At 43.0% G+C, this 24,432-nt stretch overlaps 1 protein-coding gene across 1 annotated transcript in view; it reads left to right on the forward strand.

Annotated features, from left to right (window-relative positions):
- Positions 1–24,432, forward strand: part of GLI2 (GLI family zinc finger 2) — a 244,572-nt gene that overhangs the window by 190,048 nt on the left and 30,092 nt on the right. The window contains exons 4-6 of the mRNA XM_073304689.1: positions 6,140–6,342; positions 8,968–9,159; positions 23,689–23,890. Coding sequence (XP_073160790.1) covers positions 6,140–6,342; positions 8,968–9,159; positions 23,689–23,890 — 597 coding nt within the window. The remainder of the gene's footprint in view (positions 1–6,139; positions 6,343–8,967; positions 9,160–23,688; positions 23,891–24,432) is intronic.

Consider the following 24,432-nt stretch of genomic DNA (forward strand, 5'->3'; position numbering starts at 1 on the left):
GCTGCTTCATACTCATATCTGTAGATGCCTAACGGTTCCCTTCCATAGACAGCAGATTATTGGAGCAAGGAGAAAACATCTAGTAACCCCAACACTGCCCTGTGCATTTTTCAAGGCGGTTCCCTCCTAGCCGTCAACAATAATTTGTCAGTAACTGATCTGAAGAGACGTGTGAGTTAGTGGCCTGAGAGCTCGAAAGTTCTCTGACATTAGCTCTGCCACCAACTCAGTGTATGGCGTTAGACAAATCAACAGACTTTCCCCGCCTCAGTTTCCATGTCTGTTTAAAATTTTAAAAAGAGGGGGGAGGGGATAACAAATAACCTTCTCTGCTTCCCAGGGGCATTGAGAGGGTAAATTGATGAACGCTTATGTGCCTCTTGGAAGATGTAAATCACTACAGAATAACTGACTGCTAATGATATACATTGGGATTTTGAAAGGAGCCTCAGGGAAACAGGCACCCCGCTCCCATTTCCAAAGCCTATTTGCAAAGTGCAGCCCCAGCTGTGTTGGAAATATACATACGGTGAAATCTTGGCCCCATTGCGGTGAGGGGCAGTTTCGCAGATGACTTCAGTGGATCCTGGATTCTCCCTCAGTATGCATGGTCAGGTGTTTTCTTCATGCCGTCCCAGGGTCCAACAGCGAGAACAGTGAATAATTTTACAAATGTGTTCTAACATCATAGGTCTGTGGGAAAGAGTGTTAAGGAAATGCTTAAAGCACCCACAGCTTCTGCCTAGAACCAGTCCTTTTCTCCCTGTTAGGTGAATGCAGCCTTGGGGGTTGCATTTGTGGATGTGATGTGTGGGGTGGATGCTATCATGTATTTTTGTTAGGGATGGTCCAGATTGTTCCTGAATATGGAATGGGGTATGAGGAGGAGAGCCAAACAGTTGGGATCATAGTGTTTAGAGATGGAAAGCGGAGAGCTGTTTGTTTCATTCCATATCCCTGCCAAAGCTGGATATAGTCCCTGGAGAGAGGGCATGGTTTGATCTTGTCGGTCAAATATGTAGGTCAAATTTTGGCATAGATGGATACAGTCGTCAGCGACCCTTCAGCCTTTAGAACACAGATGGGGAGGCAGCCACGCTGCAGGTGTGGAAAGGACTAGTAACAGGGTGGAAGAACTTTCAGGGATGGGGATACTGCAGCAGGGGAAAAGCTCTGAAGGTGACCAGGTTTGATCTTGTAGTTAAGGAACCATACTGGGAACCAGGTGACCTGGATCCTATTCACACCTTTGCCCCAGACTACCTCTCTGACCCTGGGCAAGTTATTTAATCTCCCCGTGCCTAAATTCACCAGATGTAAAAGGGAGCTAATAATACCTTCTCTCCCCCCCCCACCCCATCACCACCCTTTGTTCATCTTGTAAGCTCTCTGAGGCTGGAACTGTCTCTTTACTATGTCTTTGTACAGCACCTAGCACAGTGGGGGCACTCTTCTAAACTGAGGCCTTCAGGAGCTTACCAGAATTCAGATAATTAATAATAATGGATGGGGAGCAAATGGCTACTGGTGAAATGGGAAAGCAAGTTGTGAGGAGAAGACAGTGGCCTGAGGAATGGAGGACCTTATCCCCAGTACTCTTAAGGATTAATATTAGTTGGTAGTTGATGATAGCCATGCTACTTTGAGACTTGTCATGGTAAGCGATCAGTATCCCTGAGCTGCTTATTATAATTATTTTGTGTTTCAGTAATCTTTAGAGGTCCTAACAGAGATTTCGACCTGATTGTGCTAGGCACACTACACACATACACAGTAAGATAAAGTCCCAGCCCCAAAGAACTTACAGTCTCAATAGATGAGACAAATAAAGAGCAGGAGTATTACTATTCTACTTTTAGGCTACGTCTACCTTACACACCGCTTTTGGTGGCATTCAGGGTATGCGTAACTACGCGCTGCAGTGAAAAGCAAGCTGGGTCCACACTACAGTGTATAGTTACAAGGCTGCCAGAGCCTTTCCCTGCTGATGTAGGCTTTACCTGCAGCAGGGAAGGGCTGTAGCAGTGGGGAGCTGGCAGAGCCTTTTCCCATTGCCTCCCCTCTGCCAGAGTCCTTACCAGTAGAGGGGAAAGTCTCTAGCAGCAAGGAATTGACTGAGCCTTTCCCCACTGCAGAGCCTTTCCCTGCTGCCTCCCCAGTGCCAGAGCCTTTCTCCAGAGTCTCTTCTTGTGTCGGGGGCGCTACACAACTAAAACCAGAAGTGTAGAGGGAACAGCACGGATTGAGCAAAAAGATCTGTGGCGGGTATGTACTCAGGTACATGCCCACTCCCTTCAAGCATGTGTATTCTTTACTCACCTAAGCCATGCCTCACTGTCTACACTGCTATTTAAAGCCATGCTAGGGGGGCGATTCGAGTACACGCTATACACGCCGCTGAAAGAATCATGTGCTGTAGACCGTAGCCTTACAGATGAGGCACAGAAAAGCTAAGTAACTTGCGCAAGGTCACAGAGGAAGTCTGTAGAAGAACTGAAAATTGAACCCAGTTCAGTTGGACCTCTGAGTCCATTTCTTTAACCACCAGGCTAACCTTGTGCTCTGTTGCCGGCTGCATTTCCATTTGTATGCCTTTTGGTTGACATCTTGGTCATTTTTCTCCAACTTTACCTTTTTGGCCAGGCTGGAGTTTTCCTCCTCTGAGGGACTCAGAATCTTCTGCACAATTTAGCATGGAGAAAATGAATAGCGAGCCCTGCATATTATTAAATGCATTTACAATGTCGGCCTCACAGTTTGATCACAGTAGCCTCAGAAGGCTCATAGACCCACTAATACATAGTTTCAAGCCTGCATCAAAGAAGTTCACAACCCCATTGGGAGAAGCACTGACTATTGATGAAAGAGGGAACTTACTGTATATGTAAGAAAACTCTTTTCATGGCTTATATATTAAGCCAGGCTCCACGGGTTGGGGTAGATTGGGGCTGCTTTTAATTTACATTCCCCCTTGCTTATATTAAGTCTTCATCAGAAGAAAAATTAGTCAGATGTTTTCTTAATGACATCACTTTTTTTAAAACCCATTTCATTTTTTCCAGATGAGGTGGTGGAGATTGTTAGAAGTGATGTGAAACTAAATCTGGAACAGAGACTTTGATTCACTTCTCTTCCCCCCCCCCACCCCACAAAATAAATTGGTAGATTTCATACACGGTTGACTTATTAGCAGCAACTTCGACTGTTACACAAATCTTAGCTCAAGCTTGGCTGAGCCTTGCAGGCGTGCTGCTATTGTAGATGATGTCATGGCTGAAGTACAGAGGATGTTAACCAGCCACAGTACACTGGGCTATGTACATAGGCCACACAGTTTGGAACAAGGCAGTTTTGGAAACTGACTAAGTCACCTACATAATTTTGGTAACAAAATGACATAGTAACAGGTTATGAGGTTGAAATCACTATGTGATCATAAGTTTGTCTTTCAGTACTATAAAATATAATGGGCTTGATTCTGCTTTCAATTATTGCACTGTGAATCAGGAGTGATTCCAATAAAACTTGTGTGTATGTGTGTGTGTTTTGGATACTGATATACCCTTGTAATGACAGCTTTTTGCTGCCTTGTATTTTACACTGGTGAGAGGCAGACTTTATCACTACAGAGGAGTATTTAGAACAATATATATATATTTTAAAAGACATTTTAATGTATTACACATCAGCAAAAAGTGTTCAAACACTTGCCAGATTTACTAATTTATCAGAAAGACAATGACAAACACCCTCATAAATTGCTGAATGAGGCTATAAAGCTTGTGTTACTGTTCTGTGGGCTTTGTGGATATCCAAGTATTATAAATAAATAAAAAGGCACCTGAATTGTTGACAGTATAGGGTGAAATCTGTATCTTGAAGTTCAGGTGGCATGTCTAAGCCTCTCAGAGAGCTTCACTCTTGTGGCTACATACACATGTAGAGAGACAGATATTTGCGCTCACACACACTCATGGGAATACTTAAATATTCTTACGCAGAGTCCTGCATAAAATGTGCTACCATTTCCAGTGCTTAGACCAATGCCACTGAGCTCAGCCCTTGTTCCAGCCACTCTCTTATCTCCTGTCATTCACCCACTTAGATTCTTTACGCTGATAATTCTGCATCTTTCCACTACCCTTTACCCACCAGCATGCTGCCAAGCCTCTGATCCCATACATCATAAAATCGTGCTTCACGATCATCCTCAAAACCCATCATCGGACATGCTCTACCCCTATCTTTCCACACCAACCCTCATTAGATCTAAATCTAATTTAAAAGGGATCTCACATGATGTAGACCCCTCTCTTTCCTCTTTGTCTACTGTTACTTTGCCCTGTTTCCTGTATGTAGCTAAGACTGTAACCTACTCAGGACAGGGACTGCATTTGTTTTCTCTGCATCCACCGTAAATAACACATGCCACCAGTTCCCTCTCCTGGTACTGTAGGTTTTTTTGACAGAACTCCCTTTGCAGGTTTATGAAGGGGCTGAACACTAAGGCTGAGTTTAGACTGGCATAATACAGATCCTGTATTTATCCCCGAGTGATAGGAAGGATGAAGGCTGTATGGTAGATTGAGCATGCATTATTGTCACTCGGTTATTTAATAAGGATTGGAAGATATGATGGAGTAAACACCTGAGACCTCACTACACTACATCTTTCACCTTTGCTACTGCTGGTGGAGCTGCTCCAGGGTTGAAATACAGGTCTGATTTTTTTTTCTTATGTAGAAATGTCCAGATACCTAAACCTGCAGCATTTAGTGAATCCTTTCTCAGGTCAAATTCTCACTTTAACGGAGACTTTGCCTAAGCAGGGACTGAGGGATTTAGCGCTAAGGAGGCTAGAACAAGAAGAACACACACGATAAAATCTGATCAGAACATTTGCCCTCAAAATCTTAAAACAAACCTTCCAATGTGGTTTGAAAAAGTTTTGATTGACTTCTGCAGGTGGGTTATTTAGTCAGAGGGCGGCTAAGTGACTTGCCCCAGGTCACTCAATTCAGTGACAGGGTGTGGGATAGAATGTAGGAATTCTGGCTTCCCTGCTTTAATTACTTGGCTGTCCTCCCTCCCAAACTTCCTTCACTTCTAGACATTGCAAAGGCAGCAGCTGCTAGCCCCTGGGAGGTGCAGTTTCCTATCTGAGGCAGTCTCCTAGTAAGATGGGCAGATGAAAAAACTGTCAAAGAGCAAATAGGGATTCAAGGCCTGCTCAGAACAGACCAAGAAATGCAGCTCATCCTGTGGCTCACCTTCATGACCATAAATGTGGCGAGTGTCTGTAGCTTTTACATCCCTTTCTTGTCTAGCTCGGCTTCCTGAAACTTAGATTCACTACTTCTATTGGCTTTAGCAGTTTTTTCCAGGCTTTGAGCACAGAAATTCTGCCTGACTTGCTGGCAAGCACATACCTCTCCTGAGCTCCAGCTGACAAAGTCTCTGTCTCTTTCTCTCTAGTTTTGACAAGTCCATGGTCTCACTATGAGCAGGTTTAGAAGAGAACAAAGGAGGTTCCTTTCCCCTCCCCCTTCCCGCAGGGAAGTGGCGATGGGCACTTTATCTTTTCTCTGTAAAGTTCATAGAGGAACTTGTAAAGAATAATTCTAGCACCTTGCACTTGCATAGCACCTGTTCTCCAAAGATCTCAGTGTATGTGGCAAAAATTCTTTAAACAGCCTTCACAATATCAATGTGAGGTCAGTATTGTAGAAACTTGTGGCCAACTAAGGCATCACATATGTCACTGTACTGTATTCTGTGGCCACAGAGGATTTCACAATAATTTATCTCTGAGTCTTTTGCTCCAAAACCAGTTGAGATAGAGGAGATTCTTCAACCACTATTAGCAGCATAAGATATAGAATAGAGCAATTATAATTCTCTCCAACAGGTGGCAGTGGTACATATATGCACAGTTTATATCTATTTTATAGAAGGGCAAACTGAGGTGCAAAAAAATTGAAATGACTTACCTAGGTTCACACAGTGAGTCAGAGCTGGGACTAGAACCCAGGAGTCCTTGCTCTCCAGCCATATGCTCAAGCTTAAAGAAAAAATGCACAAAGAGGTGCTAATGAAATTGAAGACCAATTTACTGTATGTTTTTCTGTTTCCTTCACAGGCCTCCTACCCTCAGTGGCAGCCCCGTTATCTCCGACATCTCCCTTATTCGCCTTTCTCCTCACCCAGCAGGACCTGGTGAATCACCTTTCAACCCCCCTCACCCGTACATGAACCCCCATATGGAACATTACCTCCGCACCGTGCACAGCAGTCCCACTCTCTCCATGATCTCTGCCGCCAGAGGCCTCAGCCCTGCTGATGGTAAGCGCATTGCTGTCCTGACACTGAGCGTGAGGGTTTAAAGCCGTAGCTGAACTACAGGCTGTCAAGTGGCTGACATGAAATGAGTTGTGCAGTTCTTAGATTGACTGTTGTTGAACTATGCCTCCTCTCAGCAGTTGGCGTAGGCTGGCACCCATATTGGCAGTCTCCACAGAGAGGGCAGAAAATGAATGCGCATGGCAACTCTTACGCCGAGAAGTGGTCTCTGGGGGTCAAGGTTGAAGCATGTAGCCAACACGGTGCTGGAGGAGTTTGCTCTACTGCTACTCGTGCTGTAGCTATTTTGTAGCTCTGGCACTTTTCACCCGCACTACATTCCCTATACCCGAAGGATCTACAGCTGCAAAGAATCTACAGCTGCTCTCTGAAGTGGGGAGCTGTTGTTTTTCCCCTGGTCTGTAACTACACATTTGTTTTGCATCATTGCATTGACAAACCAGAGCATGAGAAGAGCTGTTACTGTTGGATTCTGTTATAAATATTTTGCTTAAAATTATGTACCATTTTACTCCAGTCTCTGGTCTTATGAGCTTCACTGGCAGTGGGTCCCCAGAGGGACCCCGGCAGCCCTGTGACAGGGCTGCAGCTGTGCAAAGTGTTTGTTGTGTCTTTGCTCTTTACACAACACTAATGATATAAGGAAACATCTTGGACACAGTTGGATTCCAAATAACCACGTTTACTAACTATATACAAACACACAAGGCCTCGCTACGGATATATGCTGCTGCTTCGATTGCAGACACCACAAGTCGGTTCTTGTGGCGTCTGCAATAGAAGACAGCAGGCAGGGCTCACTAAGGGACCAAAAAACTACTTAAAGGGCTATTACACAGTTCCTGTACACTACAGCGGTTCCACATGGCGCTAGCCTTTCTCACGTGATGGGTGCCCTAGTGTAAGGGGGAGAGGCCACCTGACCCCTCGTTCCTCGTTATTTCTGCTCTCCTCCCTCTTCCCCGGGTAATCCCTGTGGAATAGTTCTTGCCCGTGTAAAGGGACTGTGAAAACCTGTGCATGGTGCATAGATGCGGCACTGACTGTAAATAACCCAGACACTTCCAAGCATCAGGCTGTATTCAGTATAGTTCTTACCTTCCCCATCTCAGCGAGCTGAGGCATCGCACAGGCTTACGGAGTGTTTGATAATGTTAAACGCTGTATATTTGAGGTAGGAGGCAGGGAGAAATGAAAAATGGGAGGCTCTTCAGTAAATTTCAGTAATTTCAGAAAACATTGAAATACAGGTGTACCCTTTTGAAAGCATAAATAGATAGAGAGCCCAATTCTCTACTTATGTAATGCTGGAGCTGCATCAATTTATGGCAGAAGAGAATATGGCCACAATATATATATATAAAATTCAGTACAGTCTGAGGTCTCATTTAGTTGCAGATGAGTAAATCAGAAGTATCTCCATAAGAAATCAATATAAAAAGTGTGTTTGTGAAGTCAAAATTGGACCTTGTATGTATCTACATAGAGAGGAAGGATGGTCCAGTGTTTAGGGTGCTAGCCAGGGACTCATGACTTCTGGGTTCAGTTTCCTGCTCCAGTGCAGACTTTCTGTGACCTTGGGGAAGTCACTTAGTCTTTCTGTGCCTGAGTTTCCCATATGTAGAGTGACCAGAAAGCAAGGCTGAAAAACTGGGGCAGGGGGTGAGGGGTAATAGGCACCTATATAAGACAAAGCCCCGAATATCAGGACTTCCCCTATAAAATCGGGACATCTGGTCACACTACCCAAATGTAAAATTAGAAGAACAGCGCTTTCCTACCTCACATCAGTGTGGTGAGGAGATATCTATCGAAAGACTGACGTGTTTAGATGCTGCGGTAACTGAGGGGCGCGTCAATAGCTTGGCTAGATACAGGTACATGCACACCTTACAATGTGGCTTTTCTGTTCCTGTTAATTAGGTTTTGCTCACCCAAGCAAGTGTTAAGATTCCAAACCTCTGCTCTCAGCATACAGCAGAGAGGTTTTATTGCTCATGTATTTTTTTTTCCACCGCCTTGCAAAGTGCGTTTCATTATTTGGCATTTTAAAAGGGGCATCGTGGGGTTTTTTTAGGCCATGGTAAATAAGTTAATGGCAAGCTAGTGGGGAGGCAGGTTTGAAAAATTACAGTGGGAAGAAAGTGAGTGTAATTGGCTTTGGCAGCCAAAATGGTTTTACACTGCCAGACGCTAAACCTAGCTCTCCGCATTAGATCTCAGCTTTAATTTCCTTGAGCTGCGGTTGTTAACTGGACTCTACTTGTCTTTTTCTTTGCTAATAGGCACCAAAGTTGATGCTGACAGCGTTTTTGCTGTGGGCTGGTCGGGCCTTCCAGACCCCTCCCCGCAGTGAATTCTGTTTTCATGTGGAAGGATTATTAGAAGGGGGAATGAGACATTGTTTATAAATGTGCGGAAATGGAAGAATGCAGAGGCCTCTTTTGTCCACAGAAACACGCCCAAACGCACGTCATTAGAGCACCAAACTGAGTTGTAACAAGGGGGCTTGGGGACTGTGGGGCAGACTGTAATGTCAGCACTGGAGTTTTACTTACTGTGAGAACATTTTCCCCATGTTTGTCTCCTCACTCTCTGCCTCTACAGTGGCTCATGAGCATCTAAAAGAGAGAGGCCTCTTTGGTTTGCCCCCTCCCCCTCCAGGAGCCAACCCTGCCGACTACTATCACCAGATGACGCTCATGGCCAGCCATCCGAATCCTTACGGGGACCTCCTGATGCAGAGTGGGGGAGCAGCTAGCGCGGCACATCTTCATGATTACCTCAGCCCTATAGATGGTGAGTAGGGAATGTGCCTCCCCCTTGCTTGGGGGCAGCTCACAGAGGGTTCCTCTGGGGGAAGTTTACTCAAGCCTAGAGAATTGTTCTCCACGTGGATGAAAGCAGATGTTATTGTGTGTGGTTTCTCTGTGTTTCTAAAGAACATTAGGGCTGCACTGTAATTACTGGTTTAAAAAGCTGAGTTTAAAAAGTTTATCCATATACAAAAAACAATCATGACCATTTGGAGAGGCACCTTGGCTGCTAAATACATGGGAGTCAGCATGGTGTATGGTGCACTGGCCTGGGCTCTAGTCCCTGCCAGTGACCTGCAGTGTGATGTCAGACAAGCCACTTCACCTCTTTGTGCCTCTGTTTCCTTTCCCACCTTGTCTGTCTTTTTTGTTTAGACTTTTTTGTTTGCACAGGCTGCCTCTCATTATGTGTTACACAGCGTCGAGCGCAAGGGGACTTTAATCTTGGTTGGAGCCTATAGGGCCTATGGTAATCTAAAGTCTCAGACAAAATGTTAAAATGGAATTAAGGTTGAAAGTATATAGTAAAAATCATTACAGGGGTGTTGTAACTGTCCCCAAATCAGACGTTCTGAACCCAGAAAATTCAGAGTTAAGGGTATACTGAAAAGAAATAAAATCATGTTAAGGTATGAAAATGTAGCGTGAGCACCCACAGCTCTGCCATATAGCGAATCCGTCCATGTTATAACCTTACAATTATGATTCATGCTGTAGTTTCAGATTAGATTACACTGATTTTTAAAGGCGTAAGTTTTTTTCTCCTCATGGTGTCTCACTCCATGAAAGACAATGGGGAGCTGCACAAGCAGCACTGAGGGCATGATGTGGCCTGCGGAATGTTTGTTAGAGGTGCTGATGCACAAGGAAAGAACCCAGCATGACTCTCTGATCCCATGCTTCTGATTGGCTCATGGATTAGTTCAGGCATTGAAACTGAGGTCTGTCTCAGTCCATTACTGCTTTAGAGATTCTACTTTTGATCTTTCAGACTTAAAGACTTTGATGTTTCATTGCTTTATAACTGACTTCTTTTTGCACTGAGGCTGCAGTGATGAGAGCTCATCTAAATTTCTAAATAAAAACAATTTCTAAATAAACACTTTGCAGCTGATTTCTGCCATCAACAATTAGATTCACCAAGGATCAGGATTCTAAGGGTATGTCTACACTGCAATTATCAGGCATCATCATGTAGGCTTTAATCTGGCTAGCTTGGGGACCAATAGCAGTGAAGCTGCAGCATCACAAGCATCAGGTGGGCCAGCCACCCAAGTATTTACCCACAGTTTTGGGTGGGCTTGTACAGCCTATGCTGAAGCCCAGGCTGCCATGGCTTCACTCTCCAGTAGCCAAGCTAGCTAGATTAAAGCTAGCTCAGGTATGACTACGCGAGCTGAAATCACACTCCATGATTACAGTGTAGATTTACCCTATAACTAAAATCCTGATCTTTTCTCTCTGGTACAGTTCTGCCCTTCCCCACAACCACAGCCCTCAGGCCCAAACCTTTGACAGGGTGTTTTGTTAGAAAGCAAAACAGGTGGTCAGTAATAATTTCCTAATGATCTTGCCTGTTAAAGGTTAACCTCTGTTGGTGCAAAGGGGCACCTCTGAGTTTTCCTCTGCAGATCTCCTTAGTCTTCAAGATCTGCATTTATTCCCTGGCCCTCCCTGCCTCCTCCCTGGTGCATTTCTTGAACTGTGTTTTGTTTCAGTGACTTGCAGCAGCTCACTGAAGTGCCAGATAAAGAGCTGGTTAGATAAACAAATATGGCTTTTGTAATACTAACACGGACTACTGACACTCAATGCACCATGGTTCTCATCCTGTAGGATACTTAGTGTCAGTCTTTTATCTGAAAGTCATATGGGATTTTCTGTTCTGCAGAAGGGTCTCTTACTACCTGGCTTCTCCTAGCATAGCTCTGGAGTAAATCATGTAACAAGGTCCCTAATTACATGCAGCCACGTTTATATCGGTATCACACGGGAGGGTTGAGTTTTGCCAAGCTCTAAAGACTGGGATCAGCATTATTTTGATCCTTTAAAAAAGCTTTCTTGATCAATGACTGGAAAGCCCATCTGTAAACTTTTGGATTCCATTAATGGAAACTAAGCTATGAAGCAATAGTGGAAATAAATGAAGACTTGAAGTGAAATTCCACAAGGCCATTTTAAAGAAGAGCATGTTAAAAGCAGCGGGCCCCCCAAAAAATCTGTGGTCCACATGTGGAGTTTTATCCGTTAGTCTGGGATTTATTCTCTGATCATGTTCAGGCAGTCTGATTTATCTTTTCTCACTCCCGCCCAGCAAAGGCACTAGTAGTGAGATTGGGTCTGGTTATAAACTATGGCCCTGATTCAACAAAGGACTTCAGAACTTGCCTGAAGTCAATGGGACTTAAAAACATGCCTAAAATTAAGCCTTTGCTAAACAGGGATGGACTTAACCACATGCTTAATGCTTTACTAAATTGGGACCTAAGCCCTATAAAAAGGGCTTGGCAATGGCTATATCACATAGTTCATGTTCTGCTGGCTGGTTTGAAGCGCTGTCTTCAGTTCAGTAGCCTGTCTGATAACAGAGGCTTGGGTTCAGAGTTACACATGATGAGGGAACTGCGAGTCACCGAAACCTGGAGTGAAGTGGTTTGTTCTGAAATCATGATTTAAGAAACTGAACCCACCATTCCTTTTTTGTTTAACAGATTATTCCAATCATTTATTTAAATAAGTGACCATATAAGTACCTAGGTGGATAGTTTAGTAATAAAACAGGATGCTCTTCTGATGCGGGAATATCAATAGCACACATTAAATACAGACATGTTGTTGGAATAAATGTTACATTCACAGAGCGCCTTTCCTTCCAAAAGATCTCTATGTTGCCTTAAAAACTTTACAAGAATCGCTTCACCCTCCCCTGAAGTGCAGCCAACTCTAGGGTGGAGCATAACAGCTGTTAAACACCGCATGGCACAGTAGACTACAATAACACAAAGCCGCTGTGTAAAACTGAAAAAAAAAAAAAGTTTGGAAATGTACATTTCAAACGGAAAACCTCTCCTGCCCTGGATACTGCAGCTCACAGAGCAGGTACTCTGCTGGTGAGGGGAACCCATTTTAACACCCCCATCTGAACATTGGAAGGCTCATTTGGAAGTGAGACAGCTGCCTGTGATAGTTCTTTCATGCACTCTTGTCTGGGGCTTTCCAGTTGCTTTAGTTAAATCTCTGGGGTGATTCCTAGATAACTAAGGGCTTGTCTACACTGTCATTTTTTGCTACCCCAATGTCACTGCACTGAGGTGCAGCAAAAGTGTAGTCATCCTGCACTTGTGTGAACCCGTACTTTCACTGGTGCAGGTTCCCCTAGTTTCAAACCTTTGGTCACCCAGAAGGCCAGTGGCAGAGCTGAGAATAGAACCCAGGTCTGCTGAATAAAGAATGCAATAGTCATGGCTGGATGCAGAGCTTTTCTTTAATGTCATTGCTTTTAATTGCACCTTCCATAAAAATGCGATTTGACTGTGAGACTCTAAGAAAAGCCGACAACCCTTTTCTCCTGCCCAGAAAAAACTGTGCAAAACAGAGAGAGACCAACAGCAACCCGTATGTGCTTTATCTGGAATCCTCCTGAATTGTGGTTTCTAATGAATCCAATTTATATGTGCAGGTTAGGCCTTCTAACCTTGTGCACTGGAAATAGAAGAATGTGGCCTTTCAACAAGGATCTTTGGGAAGCATTAAGAAAAGGAGTACTTGTGGCACCTTAGAGGTCTCTAAGGTGCCACAAGTACTCCTTTCCTTTTTGCGAATACAGACTAACACGGCTGTTACTCTGAAACCTGGGAAGCATTAGAATTCCTTGAACTGTTAAGCCTTATAGGGCCCCAGGGAATGAAAAAGTAAGAGTCCCAAGATAGCACCTGGTACCTGAACAAATGCCCAGAATCTGCTGCAGTCAAAGTAAGATGTGTGATGCTGTAACAGAAGGAAAGAAGGGAATAAGGAACCGGTTATCCTGAGACTGTTTGTGGCTGGCTGCTGCTTATTGATGAGGGGATTGTCTTATGTCAAGCACAAACCCCTTTTTATGATGTTGTTACTGCCTCTGGATTTAATTTGATAACCTGGGGGGATACTTCTGTGTCCTGTGAACAGAATTTTCTTTCCCTTTTTTTTTTCCTTCCGATCAGCCCATTAGAGTGTTGGCTTCAATAAGACTATGTTATTTTAGGTTTTGGATGAAGAAACACAGAAGAAGCACCAGTTATGGCTGTGATTTGGAAGGGAGGGAGTGTAAAATGTCTGTATTTCATGTACATTATGTGGCTGCCTCTGGATAAATTGATTCTTCAAGTTCTTTGTCCACCACTTAGATTGCAGCACAAAGTTATCTTTAAAGATGCAGTCTGAAGTTCTGGTACATACTGGATGTCCTGCACGCTCTGACAGTCAATCACAGTGCTTGGAGGAGTTCATTTCTAGGGTCAGTTCAAGAAGACAGTTAGATATTCCCAGGCACATTAATACATAACGGACTTCACAACTGATCACCGTGTGTTTACATTAAGCTGGGATGTGTTGTTCCCATTTCCAATGCTGCAAAGAGGACTTAAATCCTTCTTTATGAAAATTCCTTCCCGTCCTATCCGTATAATATCCCCAAACAGTGTGTGTGTATAAAATTGTCAGAGTTACGAGATTGAACCTTAAACTGAGACTGAACCTAAAATTTGTCTCTGACATTTCTTTCTTGGGACAGTCTACATTTGGAAAGAAATTCCAGATTGTGGATAAAGAGGGAAACTGACATATGTGATAAATTGTAGCACCATGTAATAAACTGCCAAAGAAATATTTCTTTCTTTACTCATGAAGCTTGAATTTCCTTCCAGAGTTAGATTGGTCCAATGCCCAGGATTTAATCCTGCACCAGTGAGAACGTTAAGATCCAGTCTTAGAACGCTGCTAGTCTAGAAATGGGATATTTATATCATTTGGAAAGGGGAGAGTCACAGCTTTCAAGTGGGATACAAAGCACTTGGTTTTAGCCCTTGAAGATCCTGAGACATCTGATTTTCATGTAATTTTAAAGGCAGTTTGTATGTACCAAAAAGGTATTGCAGGTCATTTTTAAAGGCTTAAATATGTGAGTTATATTTATTCTCTAATCTCTAGAGTTGGGCTCATAATAACTGGGCCTTCTGGCTATATGTGTAGGGGGATATGAAAAGTAAACCCAATGAGTTCTTGTTAAAACATTCTTAAAATAGATTTTTTTGTACACTGTGTGGTACAGCCTGGGGGCTGTCTACCAAGGAAAACAGAAGAGCATGAACTCTGGAAAGTCACGTGTAGAAGTATAGTTAGGCATGCCAAATAAGAATTTGAAGAACAGCTAGCAAAAGAAACAAAAAGTAACAGCAAAAATATTTTAAGTACATCAGAAGCAGGAAACCTGCCACGCTATCAGTGGGGTCACTGGATGACTGAGGTGCTAATGGAGCACTCAAGGGAGACAAAGCCACTGCCAAGAATTTTTGCATGTGGTCTTCCCTGCAGAGGATGTGAGGGAGATTCTCACACCTGAGCTATTCTTTCTATGTGACAAATCTGAGGAACTGCCTCAGATTGAGGTGTCAGTAGAAGAGGTTTTGGAACAAATTGAAAAGTTAAACATTAATATGTCACCAGGACCAGATGGAATTCACCTGAGTTCTGAAGGAACTCAAATAGGAAATTGCAGAACTATTAACTGTGGTATGTAAACTATCACTTAAATCAGACTCTGTACCAGATGACTGCAGGATTGCGAATGTGATGCCGATTTTTTTAAAAGGTTCCAGAAGCCATTCTGGGACTTACAGGCCAGTAAGCCTAACTTCAGTACCAGGAAAATTGGTTGAAACTATAGTAAAGAATAGAATTATCAGACTCATTGATGAACATGATATGTTGGGGAAGAGTCAATATGGTTTTTGTAAAGTGAAATCATGCCTTACCAATCTATTAGAATTCTTTGAGGTGTCAAGAAACGTGAACAAGGATGATCCAGTGGATATAGTGTACTTGGACTTTCAAAAAGCCTTTGACAAGGTCCCTCACCAAAGGCTCTTAAGCAAAGTAAGTAATCTTGAGATGAGAAGGAAGTCCTCTCATGGATCAGTAACTGGTTAAAAGGTAGGAAACAAAGGGTAGGAATAAATAGTCTTCACAGTGAAGAGAGGTAAATAATGGCATCCCGAAGGGTCTATCCTGGGACCAGGGCTATTCAACATATTCATAAATGATCTGGAAAAAGGGGTAAACAGGGAGGTGGCAAAGTTTTCAGACGATGCAAAATTACGATAGTTAAGTCCAAGGCAAACTGAGAAGAGTTACAAAGGTATCTTGCAAAACTGGGTAACTGGGCAAGAAAATGGTAGATGAAATTCAATGTTGATAAATGCAAAATAATGCACATTGGAAAACATAATCCCAACTATACATACAAAATAATGGGGTCTAAATTAGCTGTTACCACTGAAGAAAGAGATCTTGGAGTCATTGTGGATAAGTTTCTGAAAACATCCACTCAATGTGCAGTGGCGAATGTTAGGAACCATTAGAAAAGGGATAAATAATAAGATGAAAAAATATCATAATGCCAGTGTATAAAACCAGGGAACACCCATATCTTGAACACTGCATGCAGTTCTGGTTGCCCCATCTCAAAAAAGATACATTAGAATTGGGGGAAAAGTACAGAGAAGGACAACAAAAATTATTAGGGATATTGAACAGCTTCCATACAAGGAGAGAATAAAAAGACTGGGACTGTTCAGATTAGAAAAGAGATACGGGAAGATATGATTGAGGTCTATACAGTCATTAATGATGTGGAGAAAGTAAATAAGGAAATGTTATTTACACCTTCACATCACACAAGAACCAGGGGTCACCCTATTAAATTAATAGGCTGCAGGTTTACAACAAAGAAAAAGAAGTACTTCACACAATGCACAGTGAACCTGTGGAACTCATTGCAAGGGGAGGTTGTGAAGGCCAAAAGTATAACTAGGTTCAAAAAAGAATTAGATTAGTTCATGGAGGAAAGGTCCATTGACGGCTATTAGCCAACATGGTCATGGACACATCCCCATGCTCTGGGTGTTCCTAAACCTCTCCCTGTCTGATACTGGAACTGGATGAAGGGGATGGATCGTTTGATAATTGCCTGTTCTGTTCGTTCCCTCTGAAGCATCTGGCACTGGCCACTGTCAGAAGACAGGATACTGGGCTAAATGGACCATTGGTCTGACCCAGTATGGCCATTCTTATGCCTTAGGGAGGAAAGTAAAGTTTTTATTGATCTTATGTGGGATGTTCTCCACAATTCCATATCAAGGGTCCATAGTTAAACTTCTAGTTTAAACCCCATTCCCATTCCATTCTAAACCCGCATTTTGAATCTTCTGAATTGGGGCTGAAGGATGGGGGGAATTCTTTTGGCTTAACATTTTCTGTTCTTCATTATCAGAAATATATATATATTTCAGGTTGAAGAACTCTAGAGTTCTCAGGTAGGTGTAATAAAGTCTTTCTAACTTTAACAAAAACTGAGTTCATCATTCTCACGCACTTGGGGCCTGATCATGAGAGGTGTTCAGCACCTTTAATTCTGAGCACTAATCGGGATCAGGCCATGAGGATTTTTTTTTCAAAAACTTAATGCATTATGAGTTTGGGGGAGGGAAATTAATTGAAAAAATAAAGGCCAAAATTTTCCAACCTGTGTGCCTAACGATAGGCTGCTAAATCCAAATTTAGTCCCTGATCCAGAATCCATCAAGGTCAGTGGAAAGACCCCCATTGACTTTAATGGGCTTTAGCGTGAGCTGAAATAGAAGTGGTAGAAGGAGCTCGAGTTCAGCTGCCACTGACACAGGAGGGACAGGGGTTTTTCTTAAAGGAACAAGACCACGCCTGCTAGGAATACTAGGTTCTTAGTTGGGTGAGAGTGTTACCTACTGACTAGAGCAGGCAACTGGGTGTCACATCTCTAAGGATAGTCTCACTTTGCCATTGACTGGCAGTCTGGCCCTCGGAATGTCACTTTTTAGTACAGCTGAGTGGGAAATGTTTTTCCCCTTTCCCGTGAGAGTTTTTGAGAGATTGAAAGGGACCTTTCGACAATTTCAGAATAGGGAAACTGCCTGTAACAGGGTGGCTTTCCCCTTAAGGGCTAGAGGCCTGTGGTCAGCCAACACTTAGTTACTAAGTAGACAGACCTAAGCAAGGATCATCTGGCCCCTATGAAGAGGAGCGGGAAGATGCCAGGCTGCAAGCCCTGCAGAAAGAAAGAGTTCTCAGGAAGACAGGGGCTGCTGGGAGCAAGTAGACTCCTACAGATAAACCTGGCAATTGGGAGTGAGAATGCTGGGAGAGCAGAAAGACGGAGCCTCAGGGAGGAGGGGCTGTGTGCAGTGGGAGCCTGGGGTGGGAGAGACTTTACTTTTGAAGTTTATTTTAAGGGTCATTGTGGTTAGACACAAGCCTAGGTGTTTGAAAAATGGGTCTAATATTTACCTGCCTCACAGGGTATCATGAGGTTTAATTAATATCTGGAAAGGTCCTTGAAATTTGCCTTTGAAAGGTGTCATGGGGACATGTTGGACCTTTAGCCCAGGGGAGTAAAGGCTCATGCTTTATATCTAGAAGTCCCAAGTTCAACTCCCCCTGACAAACCTAACCAAAGTGTCTCTTCATTGTTATTTGTCTTGCTGTTTATCATCTAATATTAGTGTGTGGCGCCATAAGGGATTATGTCAGGCCAATAGTATTATTATGTTCTGTACTATATAGGTTTTTACCCCATACTCATTCCCGTAGTACCTGACTGACTTTCGGTAGTGCAATGTGAATGAATATCTGTCATGTGTTTTTTGTTCTCTAATCCTCTCCCCAGAAGGAAAAGTGTGTGGAGTGAAGTGGCTTGTTTCGGTAGCACGTGTGTGTTGTTTTGTTTTTGTAGTTAAACAGGCGTGTTGCTATGTGTTTCTATAAGCAAAGGCAAGGTCAAAGAAATGTGCCCTGCACTTGGAGCGAAAAGTGGTGCAGGTTAGGGTTATTAACAATGCCCATGGTGCTGCTAATTACCTGCTTTGAATAATTATCATAGATATATTCTGCTCCTCTGGTTGTTACTGCTTATTTTCTATGTAGTAAAACAAACTTTATATTCCCTAGTCACCTTCCTTCTTGGGTACTTTTTGTTGCTATCCGCACTGGAAGCGGAATCATTTGTGTGTAACATGATTTGAGGTCAAATTTATGTGTGAAAACCCCTAATATCGGAGAGACCCTAATGTAAAACATACACCCAGCCTCATAGATCCTCTATCAGAACACTTTACACATCCCACAGTGCCTGAAAGATCTAAATTAGAGCAGACACTAATAAAATGCATATTACTTGATTTGTGCTGGAAAAGTCCCAGGCCAGCTTGCAGAATCTGACAGCTTCCAGCAGAGTTTTACACGGGGGTGGGGGGGAAGAGGAATTTACCTACGTGCAGTGGAGGGTGCACTGAATGGTTGCACCAATAAAACCAGAGCTTCTGTTGGACATCAGGACTTCTTCCCTCTACAGATTAATGGGGACCGATGGCTGAACCGGCTCTGTGAACATAAATCACTGGAAGGAGCAGCGAGAAATGAGTACAAGGCTTTTCTTTCTATTTAGTAATTTATCAAGGGAAGTGGCACATTAATAAACAGATCTCCCTTGAGGTGTGGGAGTAACAGAGATAAATATGACTGTCAAATGTGGCCTGCTTCCTTCTGTTACAGGAATAGAAGACTGTGGGAATGGAAATGCAGAAAACAATATCTATATCTAGATAGATATAATATGTAGTATAGTAGCACCTAGAGGCCCCAGCTCAGAGTAGAGCCTGATTGTGCTAGGTGCTGTACAAGCACATAACAAGACAACCCTTACCCCAAAATACTTACAGTCTAAACAAACAAGGCAAATGATGTGGGAGGAAACAGAGGCATTGACTGACGTGCCGGAGGTCACGTAGCAGAGCTGGGAGTAGGAGTCTCAGTCCAATGCTCCAGCCATTTGACTGTGCTGCCTCCAGTTTCTACATGGGTGTAACTAACTTTGGATCTAAACAACCCCAAACTTTAGGAATGTTCCAGTCTGGATCCATATCCGAACCTTGAGGCTGGGGCCTATCTCCAAACCCAGAATGTTAACTTAAGATATTTAAATGTTTATTCTATGTTAGAGATAGGCTGCAGCCTCACGGTTCGGATCTGAATCCAGATTGGAACATTCCTAAAGTTAGGAGTTGTTTGGATGCAGGATGTCTGTTCAGGCCCAAGTTTTAAGGGCCATCTGCAATGTTTGAGGTCAGTATCCAAAGTTTGGCAATTTTTGCTTCTGACTTTTTGTTTCTAGCCAATCTCTGCTTGTGTAGTTCATTTTTTACCTTCACTTCAGGTCAGGAACAGCAGCACCATGGTAGACTTTACTGTTCATATGGGTTAACACAAATCCTGCAGTGTTTTTATTGCTATTAGCAGACTTGCCTTTTTCAGTAAATGTTTGCATCTATAATGCATTTGCATCCTTAAAACTGCCTGTTCATCCCCAGCTTGCCACTTAGATGGCACCAAGTCTGGCAAGAATAAGCCTCCATGTGGCCAACCCCAGCCATTCAAAAATCAGGAGTCAGGCTCCCCCAAAGTCTTATCACTCATGAGATTTTTTTTAAATAACATTTGCAGTTCTGGCTTTTGAGATTTTAGGTTGCATTTGGGTCACATTAGGCTTTTCTTTACAACCATGAGGGCTAGACACTTACTTTTGTAAAAGCGAAAAGGAGAGCCATGATTCTCACCTAATCATGTATTTCCAGGAGCAAAAGTTCTAAACAAAATTCCAAAGATTGTGAAACTTGAAGTAATATCACAGAAGTTGGCAACACTGGGTTGTTGAGTCTCTTGGTTGCATTAACATTAGCCACGATAAAGTGACACTTCCACCTTGTGATTGGGGAGATGCTGTGAAATGGAACTGCAGAAAGGAGTTGTCAGAATCAATCCAAATGCTTCTTATACAGCTGAGAGCTAGTAGTAAGGGTGATCTAATGGATTGAACTCTGGCTTGAGACTTAAGAGCCCTGGGTTCCATTCCTGCCTCTACTGTAGACTTCCTGTGTGACCTTGGGAAAGTCACTTAATCTATCTGTGCTTCAGTTCCCCATCTGTAAAATGAGGCTAGTCATAGAGCTTCCCTCTCACAGAGGGTTGTTGTGAGCATAAAATTCATTTATCCTGAGGTGTGGTGTATAGGAGTACACCAATACAAAACAGTTAGGGGCACTAGATCAAAGTGAAGTGAAATCCTACTACACCCCTCAAAGAAGGGTTAATGAATGACCAGCTTTTAAGATCTAACACACATCATGAAAGCTGCAAGACACATTGGTTACATTGCTGCTCTGTCCCTCGCTTTTTGTTACATCCCATCTCACCACCCCTCACCTATGTGTTGTCTGCAAGGCTGGGATCTTGTCCTCGTATTTGTCTGTAAAGTGCCTAACATACATTTGGCACTACGTAAATAGTAATTGGTCCCCATCGATGCCGTAGCAGGTGAGGCAGGTATGGAAAAACAAGAGCCCTTACCATCTGCCTAGCTATCTTAGATACTACAACTATGGTAATGGGCGCCATATAAGTTCCTGAGTGCCTCACAGTCTTTAATGGACTTATCCTCACAAGACCCCTGCGAGGTAGGGGCTCAGCAGAGACAGCTGCTGGAAAAGAAAGAATTTGTAACATTGTACTCTCACCTACTGAGGAAAGGGGCTTGAAATGCAGGTGCTGAATGCAGACTGGGTTTGTCACATGGGCCTATTAGCAGGCTAGGAGGAGCCTAGCAGGTAGTCATTTTGGATTACATGGCAGTGGCATCTTCTAAATACAAAAACCTAGAAAAATAGGTGACCTACCACAGTATATATGCTGCTCCCACTACTTTCGGCATGACCCACAGTTCCAGGTGTAGATAGGCCTCAGTCAAATAGTTGGATCTGATCCTCTAATATTTTGCAAAGCTCAGACCCAAATTCTGCCCTGACTACAACCTGTGCAGCCCCATTGATTTGCAGATGGTGTCAGTCCGAATTTGCCCTTCGAAGTCACATGTTCCAGTCACTAACACACCTAAGTGCTGAGAGAGTCCAAATTAGTCCAGTATAAGCTCTCCATTTATTTCAGACTCCCACAACCAAAACCAGGTAAGGTGGAAATGACTTCATGCCTGATTGACTGACAGTTGTTCATAGGGTCCAGGCCCTGGCAGGTCCCCTCTGAGGGTAAGAGCCTGCACTTTATACTTGAGCTGTCAAATAGGTTTTCTTAAAACTCTTAATTTACTTTCTAGGCTCCTGGAGTCTCACCTCTTTCATTAACTGGATGCTCAGCACTGTGCTAGTGCTTATTTCATTTCCTTCCCTCCCCTAGACAAATGCACATACCCAATTTCTAAGATTCTCCTTCTGCTCTGATGCGGTGCTATTCCAGTCCAGTTCTCTTACCGCTAAGTCATTGAAAATCACCGTGTTCAGAGTAATCTTCAGGGGCTTTTTCTGTTTTAAGTTAATTTAGTGCTGGTACAAGGTGTTGATTGACAGCCCCAGAGACCGAAGCTCTTTTTTGTCCTCCAAGGACTGAAAGCAAGGTCAGCAGCTTCCCTACATTCACCCCTAAGCTTGGAGAGGATCTAGGGATCAGTGCAGTACAGCCTCCATCCCCATACTGTACTTCTATCACTCTTGGTACTTAAACCTTGTCCATCACCCAGGTATCTACAAGTGTATTCACGTGAACACAAGAAGCTCTCTACATCTCTCCTCCTTTTCTCATTCAATAGAGCCCCTCTTCTGAGAATGCTAACGAGGGTGCCAACTGTTGCCCAATTTGATGGTGTTTTTTGGTAAGAAAGATGCCTCTCTGCTAAGAATCAGGCCTCCATCCCATTTAACATAGGTCCCCAAACCATCATCATATGGGAACGTTTTTTTAACTGATGCTCACCTCATCTGGATCTGAACTTGTGATTAGAGCTGGTCAGAAGTTTCAAAATGTTGTTGAAAAATGGAGGGGTGAAATCATGATTATCCCCTCTCCCCATTTTCCAGCCAGCTCTACTAGGGATGAGATGCACAGGGCATCATGTCCCATTATCATCCCTGTGAGCCAAGCAGTCCCTTCTAATGTAAAATTTGGGGCGTATAAAATTTTGGAGGTGCCAATAATAAGTAGTTCCATAGTTATCGCTGTGTGCAGCTGGGACCTTAAAGCAGGCATTGAAAACCACTCAGTTTGGAAAGAAGAATGCAGTGTTTCTTCTGCAACCTTATAGTATCTATCTGTGAGTAAAGATTGGAGGAATAAATACATCTGTTAATTATTTTTAGGTAAAACTAATTAAAAATGGACCCTTTGGAACCTCGTGTTTATCCAGGCTCTTCTAGTGAATGAACAGCTTGTTACCCACCCTGCAGACTCTTCATTTAGTGAAAACTCTGGCAATCGGCATTTCATCCGCTTTTTAGAAAATCAAAATGAATAAAAGTATTCCTATTATTGATATGTTGTTTCTTTCTACTGTGTATTGTATATCACCTCGGAACCCTGTTATGGACCAAGTCCCCACTGGGTAAGGTGCTGTAAAAACACAAGACAAACTAGACAGCAGATCCTGCAGTCATTGCTAATGCAACAAGGGCCTCATCCAAAGTCCATGGAAGTCAATGGAAAGACTCCCATTGATTTAAGTGGACTTTGAGTCAGACCCTAGAAGCCCCTTACACAGAGCATGTGCATGATTGGGCCCTATTTTTTTAAGAAACTGGTAGCCTGACACTTCTCTCCCTTGCACTGGTGAAGCCACTGAAGTTATGTCAGTGCAGAAGTGGTGCAAGTGAGAAAGTGATAATCCTTGCTCAGGGCTTATTGGCCCTGATTCAGCAAGCTACCCCATCAACCTCAATGTGATTACTCACATGCTTAAAGTTAATCACATACTTACGTTCTGTGCTAAATCTGGGTCTCAAGAAGAGCCTGTGTGGTGGAATCAGGCAGCCTGAGAGCTGGAAAATCAGGCAAAACCAAAGTTCAGCAGCCTCAATCAAGAATCCCCATTATAATTATTGCACCTGACTCCTGCTTCTTCTCTTCCATAAGAATCACTGTAATGGCAACAAAAAGAATTTGTCTGTAGTGTGTGTGAGTCACAGAGAGAGAGAGAGTATGTGTGTGTGCACATGGACGCAACTCTTCCGTGTGTTCCCAGGTCAAATCCCACTCCCAATGTTAAAATAAGTGTTACAAAGCAAGGTACTGTGCTGTTAACTGCTTTCATTTATTCTTCCTATAAAAACTGAAACAAGGAGCGCCTGCTTTTGTCTAACTAGGCACACTTTTTTTTTCTTTCCTACAGTGTCAAGATTTTCAAGCCCAAGGGTTACTCCAAGATTAAGCAGAAAGCGAGCCCTCTCCATATCCCCGCTGTCTGATGCCAGCATTGATCTTCAGACAATGATCAGGACCTCCCCTAACTCCCTGGTGGCTTATATTAATAACTCCAGAGGTAGTTCTGCAGCTAGTGGCTCCTATGGCCATTTATCTGCCGGGGCAATAAGGTAAAGCAGGGCGAGCAGCTCCATTTAGCCTTTCGTTTCTTTGATCTTGTGCCTATATAATTAGTCCATTGTCAGAACGAAAGCTGTACGAAAGGAACCTTTCAAGCTTTGGCCATCTAGGATTGTATGGAATCTTGTTCCAAAAATGTACATTGGGTCTGTGTTGTATATTAAAATGAAACCTCTCTTTGATTTCGTGCATGTGGAAGGGTAATCTACATTTAGCCTGTTTCTTCTGCAATGGTGGATATGATGGTACTTTAGAGTGTATATATTTTTACGGGGAGGGAATACTGGTTGCCAGATTTTTATTAATAATAATATGTTCATACCTCTTTGCAAGCAGAAGAAAGGCTAAATTCATCTATTAAAATGTTTGCTGTGAATGGCTTGACTGGCCTTGTTAGGAAATCTCACATCTTAGAAAACTACCTCAAAGTATCCCCAAATGTATTGGCCAAGATTTTAAAAAATTAATTCCTGTGTGGACTTAGGAGCCTAACTTTAAATACTGATTTTTAAAAATCTAGGCTCTTGAGTAA

This window comes from Lepidochelys kempii, chromosome 11 (genome assembly GCF_965140265.1).
Source record: "Lepidochelys kempii isolate rLepKem1 chromosome 11, rLepKem1.hap2, whole genome shotgun sequence".
NCBI lineage: Eukaryota > Metazoa > Chordata > Testudines > Cheloniidae > Lepidochelys > Lepidochelys kempii.